The following is a 21,114-nucleotide window of genomic DNA, read 5'->3' as shown; positions in this document are numbered from 1 at the left end:
TTTAAAAAAAAAAAAAAAAGAAGTGGTATTTTTAGCAAGTAACTTAATTGCTGAAAAAAAGTAAATACACTGAGTCAGTGGCTTTGGAAAGAAAAGTGAAAAAAGGAAACATTACAAAATTCTAACTGTTTTATCTTCCCACATTTTTCAAGCAACATCTCCAGCTTAGGGATTTTAAAAATATGGGTTTGAGGCCAAATGTGTTTCTTTTTAGTCTTTAGTCTTTTGCCCTATATTTCCTCAGGCTACCTCCAACTGCCCTGCATCTCCTCTCACCCAAGGAGGCACTTCAAGCAGTAAGAGTGTGCTGCTGTGTCACAGCTTCTGAGCAATAAGACATTTTTTCCTTATAGGTCCAAAAGAGACTGTGGGGAGCAGCACTGATAAGAATAGTCCTCCTGGGTCATAAAGGCAAGGACCCGCTCCAGCTGCTTAATGCCCAGTTGTCTGATGTCGACAAAGGCGTTTGCCAAAACAAACAGGTGTTTCCATCCGTAAAGGGGCACGCTTGGGACCCAAAAAAATATAACACTGTCTTGTATGTACAAATGTAAAAAGTTATGTCTGAAAATAGATGGACTGGTTATTTTTACAGCAATGCAGGGCCATCCTGTTTGCATGCTGATTCATGAGGTTTCATTTGTACTTCTTGAAATTGGGGAAAGAACAGCCTATCTTTCAGCAATGAATGGGGACTCCGGTGACAGGGCCTCCGCTCAGTCACTTCCCATTGGATTTAAAACTCACTGGTGTCTCAGTCCTCCAGCTGGAGAGTGCTTCCCTCACTCAAAAAAATGCTGTTAATGCTACTTAATGCCCATGATCAGTGTCCTGGGAAAGGCTGTAAGTGCAAGAAGGAAAAACTCTAAGCTGGTAGACCCATTCCTGGTCCTGAGTTTGCTTCTCTCCCTTCTGAAGCAGCAGTGCCAGGAGCTGCTGGTATTGCTCAGGCATTTATTGCCTCTCGATGCCTCCTTTAGAAGGTAACTCTTGCAATAACAAAGCCAGTGTCCCTTTTGCCATCCCCATGCTATCCTGTTGGCGTGCTGTCCAGACCACTAACATACTGTTTGTATTAGTTCACCCACACTTGCAATCTGTGTGTCATACTGCACCAGCATTAATGTTGTTGAGAAAATCTAACGTCTTCCAGCTGTTGCCCCTATGAAATAGCACCAACAGCAGGTACAGACCTGCTAAAGGTGTGGCTACCCGCAAGTAGGTAAGGCTCAACTGAATTTGGAAGATGTAGGAATCCATGTAGGGTTAAGTATCATAGTTATTTTGAGTCCTGTCATTTCACTTTGCCTGACATTTGGCTCTTTCTTTTGGAACCAAGTCTCCTGGTAAGAGCAAGCATTTCTTGGCGGTAGGCTCATGACAGGAGTTTCATTACACACAAAGGCCAATGACCGCATAACATTTTTGGAAAATGTTGTCCAGGACAATCCATCATGGAACAGTCTTTTGGATAATTTGTTTTGGCTGTCATCTTCCTACTACTATACAACCACAAGAAGTACTTCACATAGTCCCAGCTAAAAATGAATCCAAATTTTAAAAATTGCTTGCTTATTATACAGTGTTTTTCAAGTCACAGACTGAGACATATTCCATGCCCCAAACTGTTTATGTCAGGGTCAAAACGTAGCATGCATTTTAGCCAGGAAGCCCGACTAGAACCTGAATAGCCGGTTCTTGCTTAAATCAATTGCGCTTCTGGACCTTACCTTTCAGTGAACTCTGCTGTGTGAAATTTACATTGCAGGCAGAAAAAAATGTTTATTTAATTTAAGGCTGGAGAGCTACAGAAGACTGACATGCATGTGTTCCTGATCAGGATAATCCAGCAACGTTAAGACATCACCAGGACTCTAGGCCTTCGGTCAAGTATGCAGCATAACATTTTAATGGGCTTATAAAGACTGTATGTGGGGAAAGAGTGATAATCTAGAGGTCAGCTATGAATATATGGAGAAAAAAAGTATGTCCATTATAGAGACGTGTGTAGAGGTTATCAAGCGTTTAGTCTTTTAAAATACATTTACATGAAAGGATGATATGTCGATGAATAAAATTCAAGCTATACAGTTTCCTGATGGACATTCCCTGTATGAAAACCACCAGATGAGCCTGAGGGGAAATTAAGGAGGAGTTTCGAGAACTGAACCATGAAAACATTGAATGGAAGCATGAAAACAGTTGCTTTGTCTTTCCATCCCAATGCAGATCCAGCAGTGGGTCTGTGGCAACAACAGCTGGGCAGAGCCTATGGAAAGGAAAGAATGGGGGGAAGCCACAAGAGGGAATAGGGCGTCTGGTGGGCAAAAGGGTAAGGCTCATGGAGAGAGTGTGCCGAGCGAAACAGGCTGGCTCTGAGAGCTTTTGCCAAAGGTCTGTCTGCATTGAATTGCCCTGCTTACCACAGTGGGCCAGATTTTACCAACTACGTTATTATACAGGCTTAATGGAGTCTGATTTAAAAAGTGACAACCACCAATAGATTCCCTGAATATAATGTACATTATGGAGTACCACTATTATTAAGACTACCCTAAAAGTCCATTATACAACCACCTTTTCAGTAGTAAACTGTTTTGCCAAATTTTAACCATTCAAACTAGAAACTTTTCATGGAAGCCTCACTCCATATTTTCCTTTTCAATAACTCAGCCATTTCTAAGAACACTACTTTTGTCCCTGGCAAACAACTAAGGCAGTGGCTTTTTCTCCATGACCTTTCTTTCTGCTGTGTGGCAGAACCTGAAATTTTGGCAAAAATAATGTTTTTTACATTAAGAATACATATTTGTCACCCCAGTGAAAGTAACGATTTGCCTAGATTGAGCAGGTTAACAGCAGGGGAAAGATCATGCTTAGCTGGCACATGCTAAGCAGAGACTTGCACTGAAACTAAAATCCTTGCATGTTACATCTGTGCCAGGCCTGCTCCACCAAAAGGATGACAACCTATTTTCCAGCCCCTTTCCCCAACTCCAAGCAGCAGAAGGGCAGGTTTGTATTTAAAATTTCAGCCCTGCTAAAGATTTTAACAGATATTGATGTAATGCTACAAGAATTTCTTAACTCCCTTAGTTTTCATGTCTCTGTTAACCGTGTTGTTAGGGAACGCAGAGCAAAAACGTCTAAGCTAGGAAGCCACACTAGCTCAGGAGTAGACGCAAGCAGTCAAATCAGTAGAGCCCTTTGTCCAGTGGATGTTGTGTTCCTGTAGCCATCTGAAAATTAAACATCTAGTCCAAGATGCTGTATCCAAGTCGAATATGGTGAGTCACCTAGATTCCAGAAATCATCACCAGAGAGAATGGGAAAAGGGGATCCCTTTCATGCTATGATACATGCCTAAAACATAGGAGTGGTCACTCTCTGGAGATGTCTGTTTCTGCTCCTGGCTACAGAGATATCTATAAGAGTACCTTAGACAAGACCCTAAGCTTCTAGACAGCTGCAGTTAGGTGAGATAAAGTCTATCCAAAATGTAAGGCCTATTAGCCCGGGCATAGTGCCTAATTAACTGGCTGTACTCCTCCCCTGAGCTAATGCCAGGCTTAGATTTGTGCCAGATCAAGTATCTCTTTCCTGAGCTCCAATATTCAGAGCAAAGATGCCCTTAAAGAAACTAGGAAATTACACTGCATGCAAATACACAAAGCTTTTCATTATAGCATAAGGGTGCAAAATGAGTTAAAAAAACATTAAATGATAGGTTATCAGTGCTGGCTTACTTTGGTCCCATCATGTCTTGATAAATTCTTTAGTCTTGTAATGACATATAAATGTCATGCATAGACTGTATCTGGCATAGAGAGAAATCACAATGGGGATAAATTGACATTTGTAAAGCTACACCAAATAATAAAGATTAACAAAATATCAAATAGACTATCATTAACTGAGCATTGGACAGTGCCAGTGAACTGAATATAGGTAGAATCCTGTAGAAAAATTACTATGTAGTTGTGCAATTGAGTACTGCGTCATTCCTGGAATGGATCAGGAAGTTTTTAGGAAATCACAAAATATTGATGTAACAAAATTATTTATGAAGCAGGGTGAGTCCCTAGTTCAACAATGTTTTGTGAAGAAAAAAAAAATCAAAACAAACCAAAACCTTTGGATATTTTAGAAACAACTAGGTTTTGCTTTTTTGGAGTGCAAAGTAATTCTTTTAACAGGAAATATTTTTCATTAGAAAACCACAGCATGCAAACAGGTTACAATTTTAAAAACCCCAATACCCTGTGGAATAAAAGTTAAATATTTCAACTGATAAAACTTTCTTTTTGCAGATTTTCAGATCACATTGTTTACTAAGACTTCACTTTTTCTCAAGATTTAGCCAGTCGGGAATGTTCCTTTACATGTTTAGATTATTTGGACATAGTTGCACAGACAACTTAAAATCTAGCATCGCCTATTTTTTTTTAATTCCTGTCTTCACAACCTTAAGAAAGTTCTTATATAGCTGGGCTTTGTTGTGTCCCATGTCTTAAGTATATCTTCCCTAGCATCACTTTGTTTTATTTTTTCACAGTGTGCAGAGCACAGGCATGGTGTGGCTTCTGGGAGGAGCTATCACAGTTCAGGCTAGGATAAAGGCTGCCTTACCTAGGTACCTAATTTATGCCTCACTTTCAGGCAACTACTGAATCAGTACTCCTAAAGTATGTGCCTAACTGCCATGTTTAGCTGATGGAGAGGAAGTAGATGTCTTTGAAATTGGAACAGATTTCCTCCTGGAAGTCTTCTAAAGCTCTCCTGGCTGTACAAGGAATTTAAGCATTTACTTTAGTGGAACAGGGTCATGAAGTGTAAAAAATTTAGATGCAAGCTGGATATCTCTGTGAGGCAGGCTCAGTTGCAACCTCATAGGGGTCTTTTTGCTTGGTAATCTTCTATGTGCTTTACCTAATGCTTCATGCCTAATGGCACTTAATAAATCTTTACAAGTTCATTATGAGAGAGGTAAATCTTTGCTGTTCCCATTTTATAGGCAGAGAATTTGAGGCAGTGACAAATGCAGCAAAGAGAACTGTTGAATCCCACTTTGTTCACAGGGAAGAGACCATGGGGACAGCAGGTGCTGGCCCAGACTCACCTTCAAAAGCATGGTTGAGGACTCCAGTTCCTGCCTGTTTGTCTTCAAGGTAGTAGATGAAGAACAGTGGAAGCAAGTTTGGCCTAGATTTTCAACTTCCAAAAACTTCATATGTGGTACAAAGGTTATCATCAGAGGCTGAGGGATGGAAAACCAGATTAAAGATCAGTTGTCAGAAATACTCACTATGAATGCTTTATTTATCAAAGACAGATATTTTTGAGCTTGGGAACAGCTATAATATTAAAAAAAAAGACACATTTGCCATTAATATCTGCTCTCACAGAAGAAGTCACCAATATTTTCTAAGAAAGCAGACAAGGAGGTAATTCTCTCACGGGAAAAAAAAAATATGTCTAAAACCAGAAATGAACTTGAAACTATCATCTTATTTAATCCTCCTTCAACTCATGCTCCCTCAAATTTAGGGGAAGTTCAGGGCACCCTCTCCAGCACAGAGAGGGTTAATTGAGACTTCTTCTGCCTCCAGACCAAACTAAATAGGAGTAAGTTTTCCCATCAAAGGCGAAAATGGTATAAGTTTCATCTGGGTGCAGGGATCCTAGCCCACCTTGCACAACACTCTCTGTGCCATTCAGTGGAAGACTGCCCCTCCTGTTTGTCTAAAGGATAGGGCTGATTTATATTGCTTACTTGAGGTGAGTCCAGGCTACACAATACCAAATCCTACAAAAGCCAGGGGGAGCCAGGCTGAAAACAAAAACATAGCCAGCACCTGGATATGCTAAGTGTTGGGAGTGGACGGGGGTTTTATGGTCTCTAAACCAGAGAGCAGCATTTGATCAGCCAGTGAAAGGCCAGTTCAGGAAGCTGTTACTGGAATGTGGAGTATTCACCTCTAAGCCCTAAGTTCAAATCCTCCCCTGACAAACAGCCTCCCAGACCTGCTGCTATGTGATACCAGGCGTTACTGAGTTATGTGAAATGAATTGGCTTAGTCAGATCCACACTTACCCACCTTAAAAGTGAGACTGCTGTCCTTCACCACAACTGGGTGTTTTACAAAACCCTTGGTGACAGGTGGGAAAAATCTCTTGAATTCTGATTTTTCAATGATATTTTTGAATAAAATATTTTGATTGAGTGAGAAATGTGAGTATAAAAATTGTTTCAGAACCACTTTTCATCAGCCTGTATTACATGGTTGTGGAGCTGGACATAGTGATTCTGTCTTTTCAAAAGGATCTAATGAAATGTTGAAAATCCATTTTAAGAATCTAAAAAGTGCTAGTGACTTCCTAACCCTTTCAATCACTTCATGTCCTCACTTACGTTCAGGTGTACTAGTTACTGATGACACTGGAAATACAGAGGGAGAAGTACTGAACAGGACTCAAAAATGAGGTGAAATAACTCTGGTTTTCCTTCTGCTGCCAGCAAAGTGTCTGTCACATTGAATTCGAAAGACAGCTTTGGATGCTGGGAGCCAAATAATCTGCTTTCTGGTTATGCTTCTTGGTAGGATATTCAAGAAAAAAACATGACTTCAGGTGCTGTGCTCTACCAGGTTAGCGCTTGGACTCTCCTGAGCAGAGCCTTGTGCAAGGTGCAGCAATAAAGTAAAAAAGCTTACTGAGTACACTGCTTCTCTAATGGAAAGGAAGAAACAGCCAGCCATAGGCCAACAGAGGGAGAAAGAAACAGGAAATGATACGTAAGTCATTGAGTTATAGAATGCCTTGGGTTGGAAAAGGCCTTCAAATATCATCTAGTTCATCCCCCTGCCATGGGCAGGAACACTTTCCACCAGATCAAAACCCCATCCAACCTGGACTTGAACACTTACGATGATGGGGCATCCACAGCTTCTCCGGGCAACCTCACCAGCCTCATCATAAAAAATTTCTTCCTTATATACAATCTTGCTCTACCCTCTTTTCATTTATGAAAGAAGAACATGACAATTGTGGATTCTGAAAATTTTTATATTCCTAAGAAAAATCACTGTCTTTCTAAATAACCAATTTTTTGTTGGATAATCTGCTTTATAAAGCTGTTCAGTTTTGTTACTGAGTGGGGATATTTCATTGCTGCCAAAACATTCAGAACTGGAATTTTCTCATTTTAATTATATTCCATATTCTTATTTCCTAAATCGAATTACTTGCTGGCTGGCTTAGAATATTAATACAAGATAGAACTGATATTGTTCACAAAGTATTTAATTCAGATAGGCTTTATGTTTCTAATGACAAAAACTTTCATGCTGTCTCAGAATATATCTGTAAACTTTGCATGGACAGCTATTTGTGGCATGATATTTAGCTTTCAAGGCGTGTTGTGACATCCAAAGTTTTAAGTCACATGGCATAAACTTTCACTGGCCCAGAAATGCATCAGGATGAGACCAGTGAAGAGGGTGAAAGCCAGGTTAATATGCCAAGATGTACATGAATGACAGCTTGAGCACATTCCTATATTTCCTTGGGAGCCAAACATGGGCTAGCAAATAGTGCATCGCTTCAGTATGAGGAAGAGACTCAGAGGATTCCCCCACTTCATGGGGAAAGCCTTTCAGGAAGAAATGAAAAATAACAGATTCAAACACAACATCAGCTAAAGGTTTACATTAGTTTTAAGAACTAGCCTGTACACCTAGATACACGCCTACACACCTACAATTCACATTTGTGTTTTATCTGAGTGGGACAATTAATAACCATATGTCCAATAGGGCTGCGTACATGGGACAAATAAGAACTTGAGAGCCTGGAATAATATTCCTTATAAAATACCGGAGGCTGAAAGTGAACAATTCCTGAAATGTGCTTTAATGCACAGAAGCTGCAAGACATTACCAATTCTTTCTCACACGAGATGGAAAATACAACTGATGTGGGGATTTTCTTAGAAGAAAATTTGTTGGGGTGAAGAGGAGCCCCTGCCTTCATCTGATGCATTCTGAGCGAGTCCTTCTTTTCTCCCACCCTCACCAGAACCAAAAAGTAAAAGTTTTTCGTTACCAAACTAGAGTTTCTTCATCAAACTCCGTTGTGTTACTTTGCATGGGAGTGAGCATTTGGTGAAACCTTCAAGCTTCAAGGCAGAAAGTGGCACCATGCTCGTACAAGTTCTCCTGACTGCAATCTACAGGCTTCCAGGATCTATGTTAAATTAGCTCAGTTCCGATCAAAATTTGGCATACTCTTGCGTGCAAGCCTCACACCCACGTGGCTGTGCCAGATGTGGATCTCTAACTGCAAAAGTAGTGTCATTCATACATCTAATTCATATTTCAATAAATGTGGCTCATTTACAGAACCCCAAGCCCCTTTTCCAATTCGTTACCGAGTTTTATCTATCCACACTTCTTTGGAGGAAAGTGGATGGTTATTCCCTAGAGTAACATCTTGCGGAGGCAAGGGGGAGAATTTCTCCCCCCTGCCAAAAATCCCCAATCCCACCTCCTTAGTGCTTTTACACCCCGAGGTTTCTGTGTCAGCCCTACTTGCCCTTGCAGTGTAAGCCTAGCACAGATTCCTAAACACTTCTCAGCTGAAGTAGTTTGGCCTTTGAACTCTCTTCCTATCAGTGATGGTTTGTTTTGTTAAATGACAATGAGCAAGCCAAAGTGCTGAGGAGACAATTACTGACTGCTGATGTCCTGATGCAGGTTCAAAACCACAAGAAGGGAAGCAGGAATGTCAAGAATCCCAGCATGCCATTAATGACCTAACAAAGTATCAAAAAGCTATTTATGCAACTGACAGAAGCTGCACGCAGGTGCTGAGTGTTCACCAAAGGAGATAAAAGATGGCACAAGAGTCTAAGGGCCCATTCAGCCCCTTGGCTTTCAAAAACTATGTTACTGCTATTAGGTCCTGATCCTACAAGTTACAACAGGCACACCAGTGTTTAAGACCTACCTGCTATGCTAAATTTAAAATCTGGGACCTCAAAAATCATTTCAAGCAAAGTTTATTTTATTCTTCTGAAGATCTGGTCACTTATTTTAAAAGCAACTTATGAGCCTTTGTGTGAGCTTGAATATCAAACTACATGGATATACATTACCTCCTATGCTTTTTTATTCACAGGACAGCTGTCAGGAAACCTTTTTCAGCAGAAAATATTGAAACTGGAATTGTTTTGGGCTGTCATTTGTTCTGTGACTTCCAGTTTTCACTCTGTACTTAAAACAAAACCCTAACCTCTTCAGTTCTCTAGTTCCTCCAAGTGCTAAAGGTTACTTTTTTGTTGTTGTTGTTGCTAATATGGTATTTCAGCTACACCTACATAATGATAAATAATCACCCTCTCTGGAACTCAGAACATGGTAATTGATGTGAGACCTATCACAGATATCCAGGCTTGCCAATCACAGAATTTTTCTCATGCCATTTCCTCAGCCCCAAGAGTAAGAATTGTGCACTTTAAGTAGCCTCTCCTTCCATTTGTAGGCCCAGCTGTCAAGTGCATTGCTGTGACTTCTTATGCAGAGTAGGTGATAGAGGAATTGAGACATTAAGTTAGATAAAACTTAGGGATCACTGGGCTCAAGTTCACCTTCCTCCCTTATACACCTCTGGCCAGTATGGGTTTGATCCACTATATGTATTCATTTTATTCTTTTCCTTATAAGAATTTTGCAATTAAACCCAAATTTTGTGCTTAAGAGGAAATTGGAAATTAAAAGTTTTGTTTATCCAGCTCAACTAAAGACTAACCAGAAGTGCAGACTTCCCTTTTCCTGTACTGCTTCAGCTTTTCTAATTAGCTTTTGTGGCAGTTTTATCTGCAAAGAGAGCACAGTTTATTTTCCACATATGTCCTAATATTAGCCTAATTCCTGCAACTACCAATGAGAAAGCCAGTTATATCTGCTATCACACACATGGGGTACAGGGACCAGTAAATTCTTTCTTAGAGCCATCTTAACTTTTAACCAATACCATCAGGTACTCTTAGCCAGTTATCACATTACTACCAGATTCATGCCCAAGACTGACTTTATATTATCTCTGAAAACCAGTTTAAAAGACCAGTATCCACCTTTCAACTTCAACATTTAAGTCCTTATATGCAGGCTGCACTGCTGGTAATTAGTAGCAGGTTGGCAGCTGCAAGTGCTAGCTGTTTTATCTGAAAAGAAACGTGGGGGATGTTGAACTCTGCATGGGCATAAGTAGTATTCAAAATGATGACCACCTGGCAATAAGCCTCTTGTTTCTTATAAATATTATCAGCAATATTTAAATAAATTAACTTACAGGTCATCAGGACAATTATTTGGAGATTCCAGTCTTCCTCCTGATTGTACATGGCGTAAAACTTCTGTATTAGAGAAACCAGGGTATGGCTGTTGACCCAAAGTTAATGTTTCCCACACTAAGACTCCAAAAGCCCTAAAAAACACACACAAAAATTAATTACCATAGTGATCACAAACAATCTCCCTATCAACAGTTAAAATGTCTCTAACCTAGGAATAAGATTCAGTTACAAAAATTAGGAGTAAGACGTTTTAATTTTTTTGTGAAACCATTCATACATCCTTAAGCAAGCCTCTGGAATAGCTATTTATTGAATATATATAAAATTATACATGTTCCTTTTCTGGGTTAAGTATAGGTGGCCTGTCCACTTTGGCAAAAAATGGTGATTTGTCTTTGGCAGGATAGATGACACATCATGATTCCGAGCCCCATGTCATCCCTACATACTACCACCCTCTTATTTATGTTTTGGTTGCCCTCGGCTTTTCTAGCTCCTGACTTAGATAGATAGAAAAGAAGAATCAGTTTATTTAAACGTCATTAGGTAACACATTTACAATACATTAAATCATTAAGATCTTACAACAGTTCGTGCTTGACTAACAAACATACACACAATGTCCACTGAAGAGAACAATGCTCAATTCAATAAAAGACGAGCTAACATTTCCTGTCAGGAACTGGAGAGTCCTAGTTCTTTCAATAACTCGTAGTGGCCTTGATACCATTTTCCACGTGCACCTAATGGAAATCCCATAAATTTAATAATCTTTGAGTTTGTCGGTTCCTGAACTTGGTCTTTTAAGTGTTGATATTTCTTAACTTTTTCCACCACTGCATCCACCAAAGATGTTGATTTACTCTCATATCTAATCAGGTTGTCAACTACCGGGGCTTGGTCTCCTTTAACGAATACCAGGTCTGGTTTATCTAATTTATTCTGTTCATCTTTCAGCAGTGGCTTTTGGAATACTACCCAGTCCTTCTTTTTAGTCTCCTCCACCAAAAATTCATGTGTCTTTTGACCCTAGCCTCTTGTATCGCTGGGCAGTATCCAATAAGGTGTATACAGGACTCATTCTCCACATGACAATGTTGACAAGACTTAATTTGACTCTCCTGCCTACCCTTTGCTAGAAATTCTCTTGTCAGGTAGACACTGGCTCTTAGCTGTAATGCGGTGATGAGGTTCCTGTGGGGAATGCCCCTATAAAATTCTAACTGGTTGTTACTGATCTTATCCTTCTCAAAGCTGGCAATTCCATGGCCCTGGGAAACAAACGTGGTCCAATTCTCAAACTCTGTTTCTGCCAGTTACAGGGTCTTGGAAAGATTACTTTGGGGCAGGTATCTCCCATTCCAAGGCTGGTTTCTCACTGCCAAGATCCTCAGATATCACCTTAACCACACTCTGGTTGGAATTATTCCCTTGTCTCTTCATGCTGCAATCCACAATTTTTCAAATTCTTTCTCAGTTCCCTCTTGATGAACCACTGCTCTTATCATCTCATATGAAGACTGTCCAATTCTGTGTAGTCTTCGGACCTGTACACTGGGAATCAATCCCAAGAGCCTGGTAATATCTAGACCTCCATCCTGGGTGCTGGAATATAAGATGGTGTCACATGTACTCACGGCACATGAAACCACTCCTTGACAACAGCTTGAATTACCAAGTCCAGGGTTTCTAGGTATGTGGCTTTCATGTCACCTTGGTCTGCCAAGTAGATCAACGGTGGGATAGCATATCCTTTCAAGATATCGAACTTCTGAAATGGCTTTAGCGCAGCCTTCCCAATCCATTACAACCAACCATTCACTTTCCCCAGTAGTTCTGGTTTTGATATTCCTGTCCATGGGTCAATACATAAGCCCACATGCTAAAATAAATGTGTAGAATTGACCCACTTCCCTAGACTCACTAAGATGTATCTTAGAAGACATTGAGTGCCCACAGCTTCCCTGGACACCACTCTCTGGTTGAGCATGTCCTTGCTTACGTTTAGAAATCTCTAGAGGCATCACTGGAAATGGAGAGAGACAAGTCCTCATAAGTACCACTCACAAAGCAATCAGCACCCTATTTGGTTCGGTACAGAGCACTAAATGGCTTGCTTAGATAAATATGAGTGTCAGTCAAATGGATGGGCTGTAGGGGCTGAGGACTTGGACAAGATTGGTGGGCTTTAGCCTGCTGTGAGTAGCCATGGCTGCTGAAATCTAAACTTCTGTGAATCTCAGGTTTATCGGATCTGGTTTGGTTTGGTTTGGTTTTTTTCTGTGGCTCCTGACAGTGGGTCCCTGCTTTTTCACCATAAACTCAAACCCACCCAAATACACACTTTAAGTAAGTCTCCACAGAAAGTGCTATGGCCTTCCCCTGATGATGCTGAGAATTTTGGGCTTAAAATAAAGAAGTTACCAGAAAGAGTGAAATGGTAGGGAGAAAGTATTTGGTTGTAGGAAGGAAATTACAATTAACCTAATGGAAAACAAAATGGAACAGGATGCAGGCAGTCAATTCACTGCCCAGTCAAGCAAAACCGACATTGTGGGCCTAGAACAAAATTGTCTGACTGAGTGACACTAGCTCTTTCCAGCCAGAATCCAAAGCTAAAGCATTAAGAAATATATCCATGCAGGTACTGTCATGGTGTGAAACTTCTCATTAGATCATGGAAATATTGCTTAGGAAGAAATCTGCCTTAGTCTAAATATTATTAGAGATGGCAAGAGACAACCTTATCATTGCTCCTGTAAACCAGTATTTTCTTGCTGTGGGATTTAGTGTGATTATTCCCCCAGGTGTGTGGCTGCTATAACTCACCAGACATCAGAGAGATTTGTAAAGACACCATCAATAAGGCTTTCAGGAGCCATCCATCTGACAGGGAGTAGGCCTTCTCCTCTTTTCCTGTAATAATCATTGTTATATATATCTCTGGAAAGTCCAAAATCACCAATCTTTACTACGCAGGAGGAGCTCTTATATTCCTTCTCAGACACAAGGCAATTGCAAGCAGCCAGGTCCCTGATTTGTAAGGCAGAAACAAGAGGATAGAGTTAGCATTGCAGAATAATCTCTGAAGGTTATCTGGTTCAACACCCTCTTCAGAGCAGTGCCTACCTCGAGGTCAAATCAAGTGGCATAGGGCCTCATGCAGTTAAGTTTTGCATATCTTCAAGACTGGAGAAGTCATGGCCCCTCTGGGCAACCTGTTCCAGTGATTGGTCCTGCACATTGTGAACAATATTATCTAATTTCCCTTGCTGTAATTTGTGCCTATTGTTTCTCATCTTCTCCCGGTGCACCCCTGAGAAAAGTCTGGCTCTGTGTCCTCTATAGCTACCCATTAGGCAGATGAAGAGAGTAAATGGATCTCCCCACTTGCCCTTTTATTTGTTGCCCTGGATATGATTCTTGCCTAGGGTGCAATGAATCCTAGATTCTGATCTTAGAGTAGCCCACCAGTTTGTGAGAGAACTGTGGGTGATTTTCAGCAGAAAAAGATAACATTAAATCTTAGTCCAGTGCTCTCACCTTCCCTGTTACATTGTGACACCATTCTAGGCATTTTTTCCCAGGTAAAATAATTAGTTCTGATATTGTGGGTAAACCTTGGAAGACTAAGGAAATAAGTTCTGTACCTGTGTATAAAATGGATATTCTCTAAATAGACACAGCCTTTGCAAATATCCAAACATATATCCAAGAGGTCAGTCACTGTCAGTAAGGGACTCTGGAGCTACAAGAAACAAAACCAGAAGTTAGCAATGTCTTCCAGCTTTACAAACTCAAAATGACAACCTCCCTATGCAAAGATGGTATTGCTTCCTCATTTGAAATGATTAGGATTTTTCCAAAACATGCAAAGCACAGGTGCAAAATCTCTGTATATCTGCAGAGCGAATGCTAATTATCTGCAGGCTAAACTGCCAAATCACTGCACTGCAAGGCAGGGGAACAGATCCTGTTCTTTGACTGGGGGCTAAGAATATTCTAGGTCCTTCAGAATTGATTCTTCAATAAAGTGGAAGAAATGGGACCTTGAAAACTTCCTCCCACTATCAAATCAGGTTTGCTTCCTGCTGTATTAATCAGTATAATATATTATTCTAGTAGAATACATGTATATACATTTCAGTAGAATTCAATGCTGACTGTGGATTTCATCTGATCGTGTAAATGAACTAGACAATTGCTATAATGCTATAAAATTTCTGTGTCAAGCCATTTTGACCTACAGTCCTACCATCCATATTCTTAAACTGCTTTCTAATTACCGAAAAAGTTTACTTAACTGAAGACTTTTATTCTTTCTTCTTTTCTCCTCTTTCCTTCTAAACAATCTGAGGATATAGGCACAGGGACAGTATCTTATATGCCTGTACTATGACTAGCACAGTAAGGATAATGCTGTATTCAAAGGCAACCCCATCCCACCATGAGGCCTAATGCACCAGATACATGACCACCATTATTTATGATCACTTTTCAAAGAACAGTTCATGGTATTCATAGAGAGAAATTCAGAAGACATCTCACAACTGAAAACACAGTTTGAATCTGTGGTCTAATGACATTCAACCGTCGTCACAGGAATTCTGGATGCAAGGTCAGCATTTAACACTGATCCCAGGGCATCAGGGAAAACCCAAGTCAGACCTAGCAGGTACAGAAATAGCTGGACATCAGAATGGCCTTTGAGGAAGGGAAAAACTGAGAAACTGTGGGCAGTTACAGGTTAAAAATATAAGTCTCATGATCTTTACCCTACCTTTTGCTTTCTGGCTCCTTGTAAATAGCTAAGTAGATCCTCTCCTTCCATTAGCTCCAGTATAAGGTATTGAGGTTCATTTAACAGGCACACACCAAGTAACTTCAGAATGTGGGGGTGATCAAATTTACTAAAGAGAAGGAAATGACTATAAGATTACATATGAGTAATCCAGCTGGTTGATAGCTAATGAAGTGCATATCGCTGCAAGCAATGAATGAGCAGTTTGGCCTTTACAATCCTGCCTTTACTAACAACATGATCTAGTAACTCACAGTGCCTGGATTTGCTCAGTCATGGGGAGAGTTCAGGGACATCCTTTCAAAACACAGGCTCACACTGTACTTTGATGGGCACTCTAATTCATGCATGCATATTAAAAGCACACTTCATCATATTTCCAGGAAGCAAAGCAAAGTAGCCAAACGGCAATCTCATCTAGGAGGAACATTAATTGCTGCCTGTACATTAAAGGCATCTACATTATTTTAATAGAATACTTTTACTACTATATTCACAGTAGAACTGCTGATTCAGAGAAATGCACAGAGAAAGGTAAAAGCACAAGGTGCACCATCTTATTTTCACAATTCAGAGGAGAACTGTTGCTCACAGTACATTTTCAAGAGAAATAAAATATGCACGAGGAATACTTGCAGATGTGCAAATAATTGCCTGTGTGTGTCCAAAAAGATAGGGATTACCACAGAGCAGTCAGCACTCTCAGATCTAGTACTTTTCAAAGAATGAATATTTATTGCCTCTGTCAGTGCCCGTGTTTTTACAATCACATTTCTTATGTTAGAAAATGGTTTTCCCTTCACGCTGCTGTGTGAAAGGGCTTGTACCAGCTGTCAGAGAAACCTGACTCTGTTGGGGAAACTGGTGGTGTCCAAAGTATTGTCAAATGCATCAGTTGAGGGACATTTTCCTTGTATGCTCTTTTAATTCACATAAGCTTAGGTGTGGGCAAAGACCTTAGCAAAAAGTGTGATTTTGAGTTTGACAGTTCCCCCCAGCCCCCAGCACATACCTCTCCATCAGACAAACTTTGGCACTCTCAAGAACAAAAAGAAGGGAAGGAGCACCTGGCACCTTCCTTAGAACTCACACGGCCCTTTCTCCACTGAGCTGTCATTCCTTACTTCCAAAGTAATGGGATACACCCAAGAATTTTCTACATATGTTCGAACACCAATGACTCACCAATAACCAATATCAAATGACTTTTTGAAATAGGGGCATCTCAATTTACTCACTCTGCATAGCAATAATAGAAGAAACAAATAGCCCTTGCTTAACTAGGACAGTATGCATTAGACTAAAATCCAAATTTTAATAAACATCTGAAAAGGCAAGCAAAATAAAAGTTGCATTTAAATATCTAACATCAAGGTTTGTAAACAATCAAGTCCACTTATTTTCTCATTCTGCCCTTGGTTTAATTTATGAGACCTTACAGATGAACATCAAGAAAAATCATTAAGCCCTCCACAAGGGAATTAAATAATTCTTTTTAAATTCTCTTTAATTTTAAAAATGAAAGATTTAAAGCATGTAAAACAGCAATTTTTAAAATTATTGTTTAATGGCTACTGGAAATATTTAAACCTTTCTATTCTCTTTCTTTCTATGACACATTGTATTAGTGTGCATATGGGCCCACATCAGTGTTTACATTTAAATGTAATAATTTCCAGTTTTATATTTTTCCAGGATTTCTGGTTTCGGATTTTTAGGTGCAAAAGAAAGCAGAATTGGGGAAGCTTCAGAGACTTTAACTATGAACATATATAATTTACATACTACACAGAAGAGACCTTAACTGGGTTTATGGCTGCCAGGTAGAATGGAAATAGATTGTAGGAAGTTTACACACAACACTCTTTGTCATGAATTTACACTTTAATGACATGGTTCCATTTTGGTTTTCACAAGCCTCTTACCTTATTCAATATACAGTGTGTGGGAGAAGTTAGACCAAAAGTGCAAGATATTCTTTCAAAAATATGTAAACACAAAAGAAGAATGTTGTGAAAACCAATTTCAAATATAATAACACTATGTTTCCTGTACAGGATATAAAATCGTTCATTTTCCAAAACATGCTTCTAATTCTGCACTTGTGAAATAAAAGTAGGAGTGCATCTGCAAACTAAACCAAACTCTCAGTCTTATGTAACCAGCTGAAAACTTCAGCTGAACTTCTACTTGTTTCTGTAGAGACTCTGGAAAACCAGATTTCTAGCTGACACACAGACCTTTCTGAGTGAAAATCTCACACTGGTGGCGTGCATTATTTTTTTAAGTCTACCTCAATAGAAGAGGTATGTGGCAGCCTCTAGTGGTAAGTATGCCCATTTTTAAAAAAACTGTTTCCACAGTAAATTGAAACTTCAAGGCATCAGCTTGTTTTCATATGTTTATATTTGTAAAATGGGATTAGCCAGATGTTGTCCAATTGCCTTTAACAACTAACTCAGTTTTAGGGGAGCAAAGATACTGAAATACAGCAGCCCAAACCCAGTAAATCCATGATATGAGCATATTAAACTTGCAGTCTGTAGCTTAAATTTTGATAACCAGTTTTATAGCTTTATTTTCATAAGATTCATCAGTAGTGATTTAATCTTTTAGCAGAAATGAGAGAACACCCAAAAATGACACAGTAATTTGTTTAGAGGAAAGTGTTGCTTTCATTCCTCTTGAAGGCCACTACTTTCACATGTTACTGGCTTCAAAGGGTGCCCAGTAGCAAAGATGTCCCTACCTCATTAAGTGTGCCTCCTTCAAGAATTCACTCTTCTCGTGGTCTGTTGCACCCTTATTCAAAGTCTACGCAACAGAAAGCAAAACACTTAGGTCACCACCACCATTATCACATAGCACTTAAGTAAAGCAATCAGACATGGACATGGCCTTAAATATACCTTATTTTCCAGCAATAATTACAAGGAGATAGGCTTAGGTTTAAGTAACTTTCAAGAAATACTGTAAGGAAACACCCAAACCTGTCAACACCCATTTCTGTGGTATAACCTCTGAACCAAATCGTTCTGCCCATCCCATTCTGTTGCCCCAGAAATAAACAGCTGTGATTACCTTGACTGCTACTTTGGATTCTCCACTTCCGTCTGCCAGGATATCTACTGCAGTTCCTTCATATACCTCTCCAAATGCTCCACTTCCCAAAAATTTCTGTAAGTTCAGTTTGTCCCGAGGGAAAGATGGCAATGATTCAATCTCTGCTTGAGAAGGAAGACCGCTACAAAACATCAATACTAGTCACTTCTTAGTACTTAAATGTTTGAAATGTTATTAAAATTCTTCCTCAAATGCATCTGGTACTATTTGTCTCATCAGGTACATTTAAGGGGAGCTTAGGTGAAGCCTGGATGTTTTGGAAGCTACTGGAAAACACTAGGTCTTCTTCCTTCCCCGCAGAATTGTGTTTCTTGCCAACATGAACATGAAGGGTGGACTAGGGGCAATCCAGGCAAGGGTGCACACCAGGGAGCCAACATGGCAGGGCATACCTCAGAATAGACCTGCCCTGAAGTGCAGATGCAGCCCTTAACTCCACCTTGAAATGTCAGGGATGAGTGCACTGATGAAAACCAGTCCAGGGAAGCCCTCTTACATCATTTTGTCCTGAAAATATGTTTGCTCCAAGGACATACCTTATGGCATAACAAGCATTGGCTAGTCCCACTGTCTCAGCCATCCCCCTGAGTTGAGCTAATTCTTTATCTTCCTTGATAAACAATATCTCTCTAGGCAAGGCCTGTTTTCTGGATTGCCATCTTCGGTGCCATACTGAAACAGAAAAGCTGACCATCAGATATTGCACTCTGAGAGCATCCCAGCATGCAACCTGTGGCATAAAGGCTACAGGTTTTTTGTTATTCTGTTCAGCATGACCCCACTGAAGCTCATGTAAGCGAGACATTTCCATCTGGCCACCCTCTTTTTCCCACAAAACACAGACAACTGCTCCCTGAGATGAGAAATCAGTCAAGCATCCACCTCTGTATGTGACAAGACCCAAGCCTTAAGGGCTGCTGCTATATCCCAAGGAAAGGATGAGAAGTGATAAGGCATGACCATCACACGTGGAAATCTACATTTCAGCATAACCTCTACAGGCATTCTTCAGGGACAATGCTTAAGAGGGAAAAAATGGGACCCCTTGGTGAATAAATGCAGTAGGCATCTTGAGAATTGTAAAGTACAAGTTTTTATAAGGATACACAGGAATATCACAGTTTCTTCAGCATTTCTGTGCACTCTCTGCAGGGAATCAACAGCAAGAAGTGCCTGAGGATGGAGTGAATTAGTATCCTGTCCTTGATACTGAAAATATAACCAGCCATCTCTAGGGCCTCAAAGGATGAGAGTATGCAAATTCATGCCAGCTCCCACCCTGGGGATTGTTCAGCATTTCCCTAAACCTGGATCATCTCCCACCATCTGAACTGCCTTTACCTAGGCCTGCCAAACCAACGATGTGCAAAAATCTCAGCCACATACCGAAAACAAATGACACAACCGCAGTCAAGCCCAGCACAACCACTCCAATCACAGTAGCAATGACAATGATGGTGTCTGGGGAGATCATAGTATCTGTTAAACAGAAGGGGAAAACTGGTTAATGACTCTGTATACAAACCATATCAATCCTATGGAGCTGAGCAAACTTGAGAGAACCCTTGAGCTGCCTGTTGCGTAAATGTCTGCCTCCGTAAAAAGCTCTCTTGTAGGCTGTACGTAGATGTCAACATTTGATCAGACTAACCCTCCTCCCCCAGCTCTGGGCCATTCCTGTGGTGATGACCTACTGTGTACATAGAAAGAGAAAATGCTGAACTGTTTGACCACTCAAGGTGGGATTTTCAAAAACACCAGCAGAATGTAGTTCTAACATTCTGGCTGAAGGCAAGAAGTAATCGTCACATCCTTACCCTGTGTGGGAACTTGCCTTTATTTCAAGAATCATACCATAATGCAGTGTGCAGTACCACAGATACAAACCAGAATAAATGAGCAGAAGCAAATTTCAGGCCCACTGCTCTGTGCAAAGAGCCTGGATGAGCACTAGCAGCTGGGGTCACCATATAAATGTCACCATTTATTAACTCTTAGACATATTACTTCACTTGTGCAGCAATATCATTACTAAAATAGCAGGTCTGTCTTCATAAATTGGTATGATTATTCTAAGTAAAAACATGATTAACAGAGTGTGAAAGTATAGGACATACCTTCACCCAAAATTATATCCTTGCTTGTGTCACTGTATTCACCAAGACCCAGCACATTTGCAGCTGCTGCTCTGAACTGGAAAGTTCCTTCTAAGTTCTTGGCCTTCCATCTGCAAATACTGGCACAGGAGCCATTGTAAACCACCTTCCACAAGGACTTCACTTCACTAGTGTTGTAAGACTGCTTCCTGCAACAGGCACAGCAAAATAACACAGGTATGTCATTAACACAGTGAGGGCTGTTTACTGCTTCCCCCTGTCCCATTCTTCACTTCAGTTCCATGGCCTTCTCAACATCTCTCTGCCTGCAGGAAAACTCAATCTGGTCATGGGGTTCTGGCTACTGAGAAGAAAATTGTGCCATGCCATTTCAGCAATGCTAGGAATCACACATCTTTAGCTTGGCATTGGCAATGAAATGCTAGAATGTTTTAGACATAAAAACTCCAGCACTCTTTCACCTGTTAGAGTGTACAGAAAAAAAATAAACATTTATTTTTGTGTCCTGTTAGAGGTTTTTGCTTTCCTGGCCCCAGAGTAATTCAGTGGCTCTTGTGCATCAGGTTTCACAAGCTAAACAGGAAGCAGGTCATTGGCAGTGAAGACACAATTCTTTAGCTAGCCAGTTCCCATAGTATCTGCTGACTGCTGGGTATATTTCTTCCTTTCTCCATTGGACTGAGATTGATTGCTCACAATAAATTCAGAGCTGATTATTC

General features: G+C 40.3%; 1 protein-coding gene across 1 annotated transcript in view; it reads right to left on the bottom strand.

Moving 5' to 3' along the window:
- Positions 1-21,114, bottom strand: part of ROS1 (ROS proto-oncogene 1, receptor tyrosine kinase) — a 76,531-nt gene that overhangs the window by 5,494 nt on the left and 49,923 nt on the right. Inside the window, 10 exon segments of the mRNA XM_064448554.1 lie at positions 5,120-5,202; positions 10,351-10,485; positions 13,184-13,387; positions 14,005-14,102; positions 15,135-15,264; positions 17,905-17,969; positions 18,237-18,399; positions 18,815-18,950; positions 19,665-19,757; positions 20,396-20,583. Of these exon segments, the coding sequence (XP_064304624.1) occupies positions 5,120-5,202; positions 10,351-10,485; positions 13,184-13,387; positions 14,005-14,102; positions 15,135-15,264; positions 17,905-17,969; positions 18,237-18,399; positions 18,815-18,950; positions 19,665-19,757; positions 20,396-20,583 (1,295 nt within the window).

The sequence above is a fragment of the Phalacrocorax carbo genome, chromosome 3 (genome assembly GCF_963921805.1).
Source record: "Phalacrocorax carbo chromosome 3, bPhaCar2.1, whole genome shotgun sequence".
In the NCBI taxonomy this organism is placed as follows: domain Eukaryota; kingdom Metazoa; phylum Chordata; class Aves; order Suliformes; family Phalacrocoracidae; genus Phalacrocorax; species Phalacrocorax carbo.
This window is presented reverse-complemented; position numbering and strand designations above follow the sequence as displayed.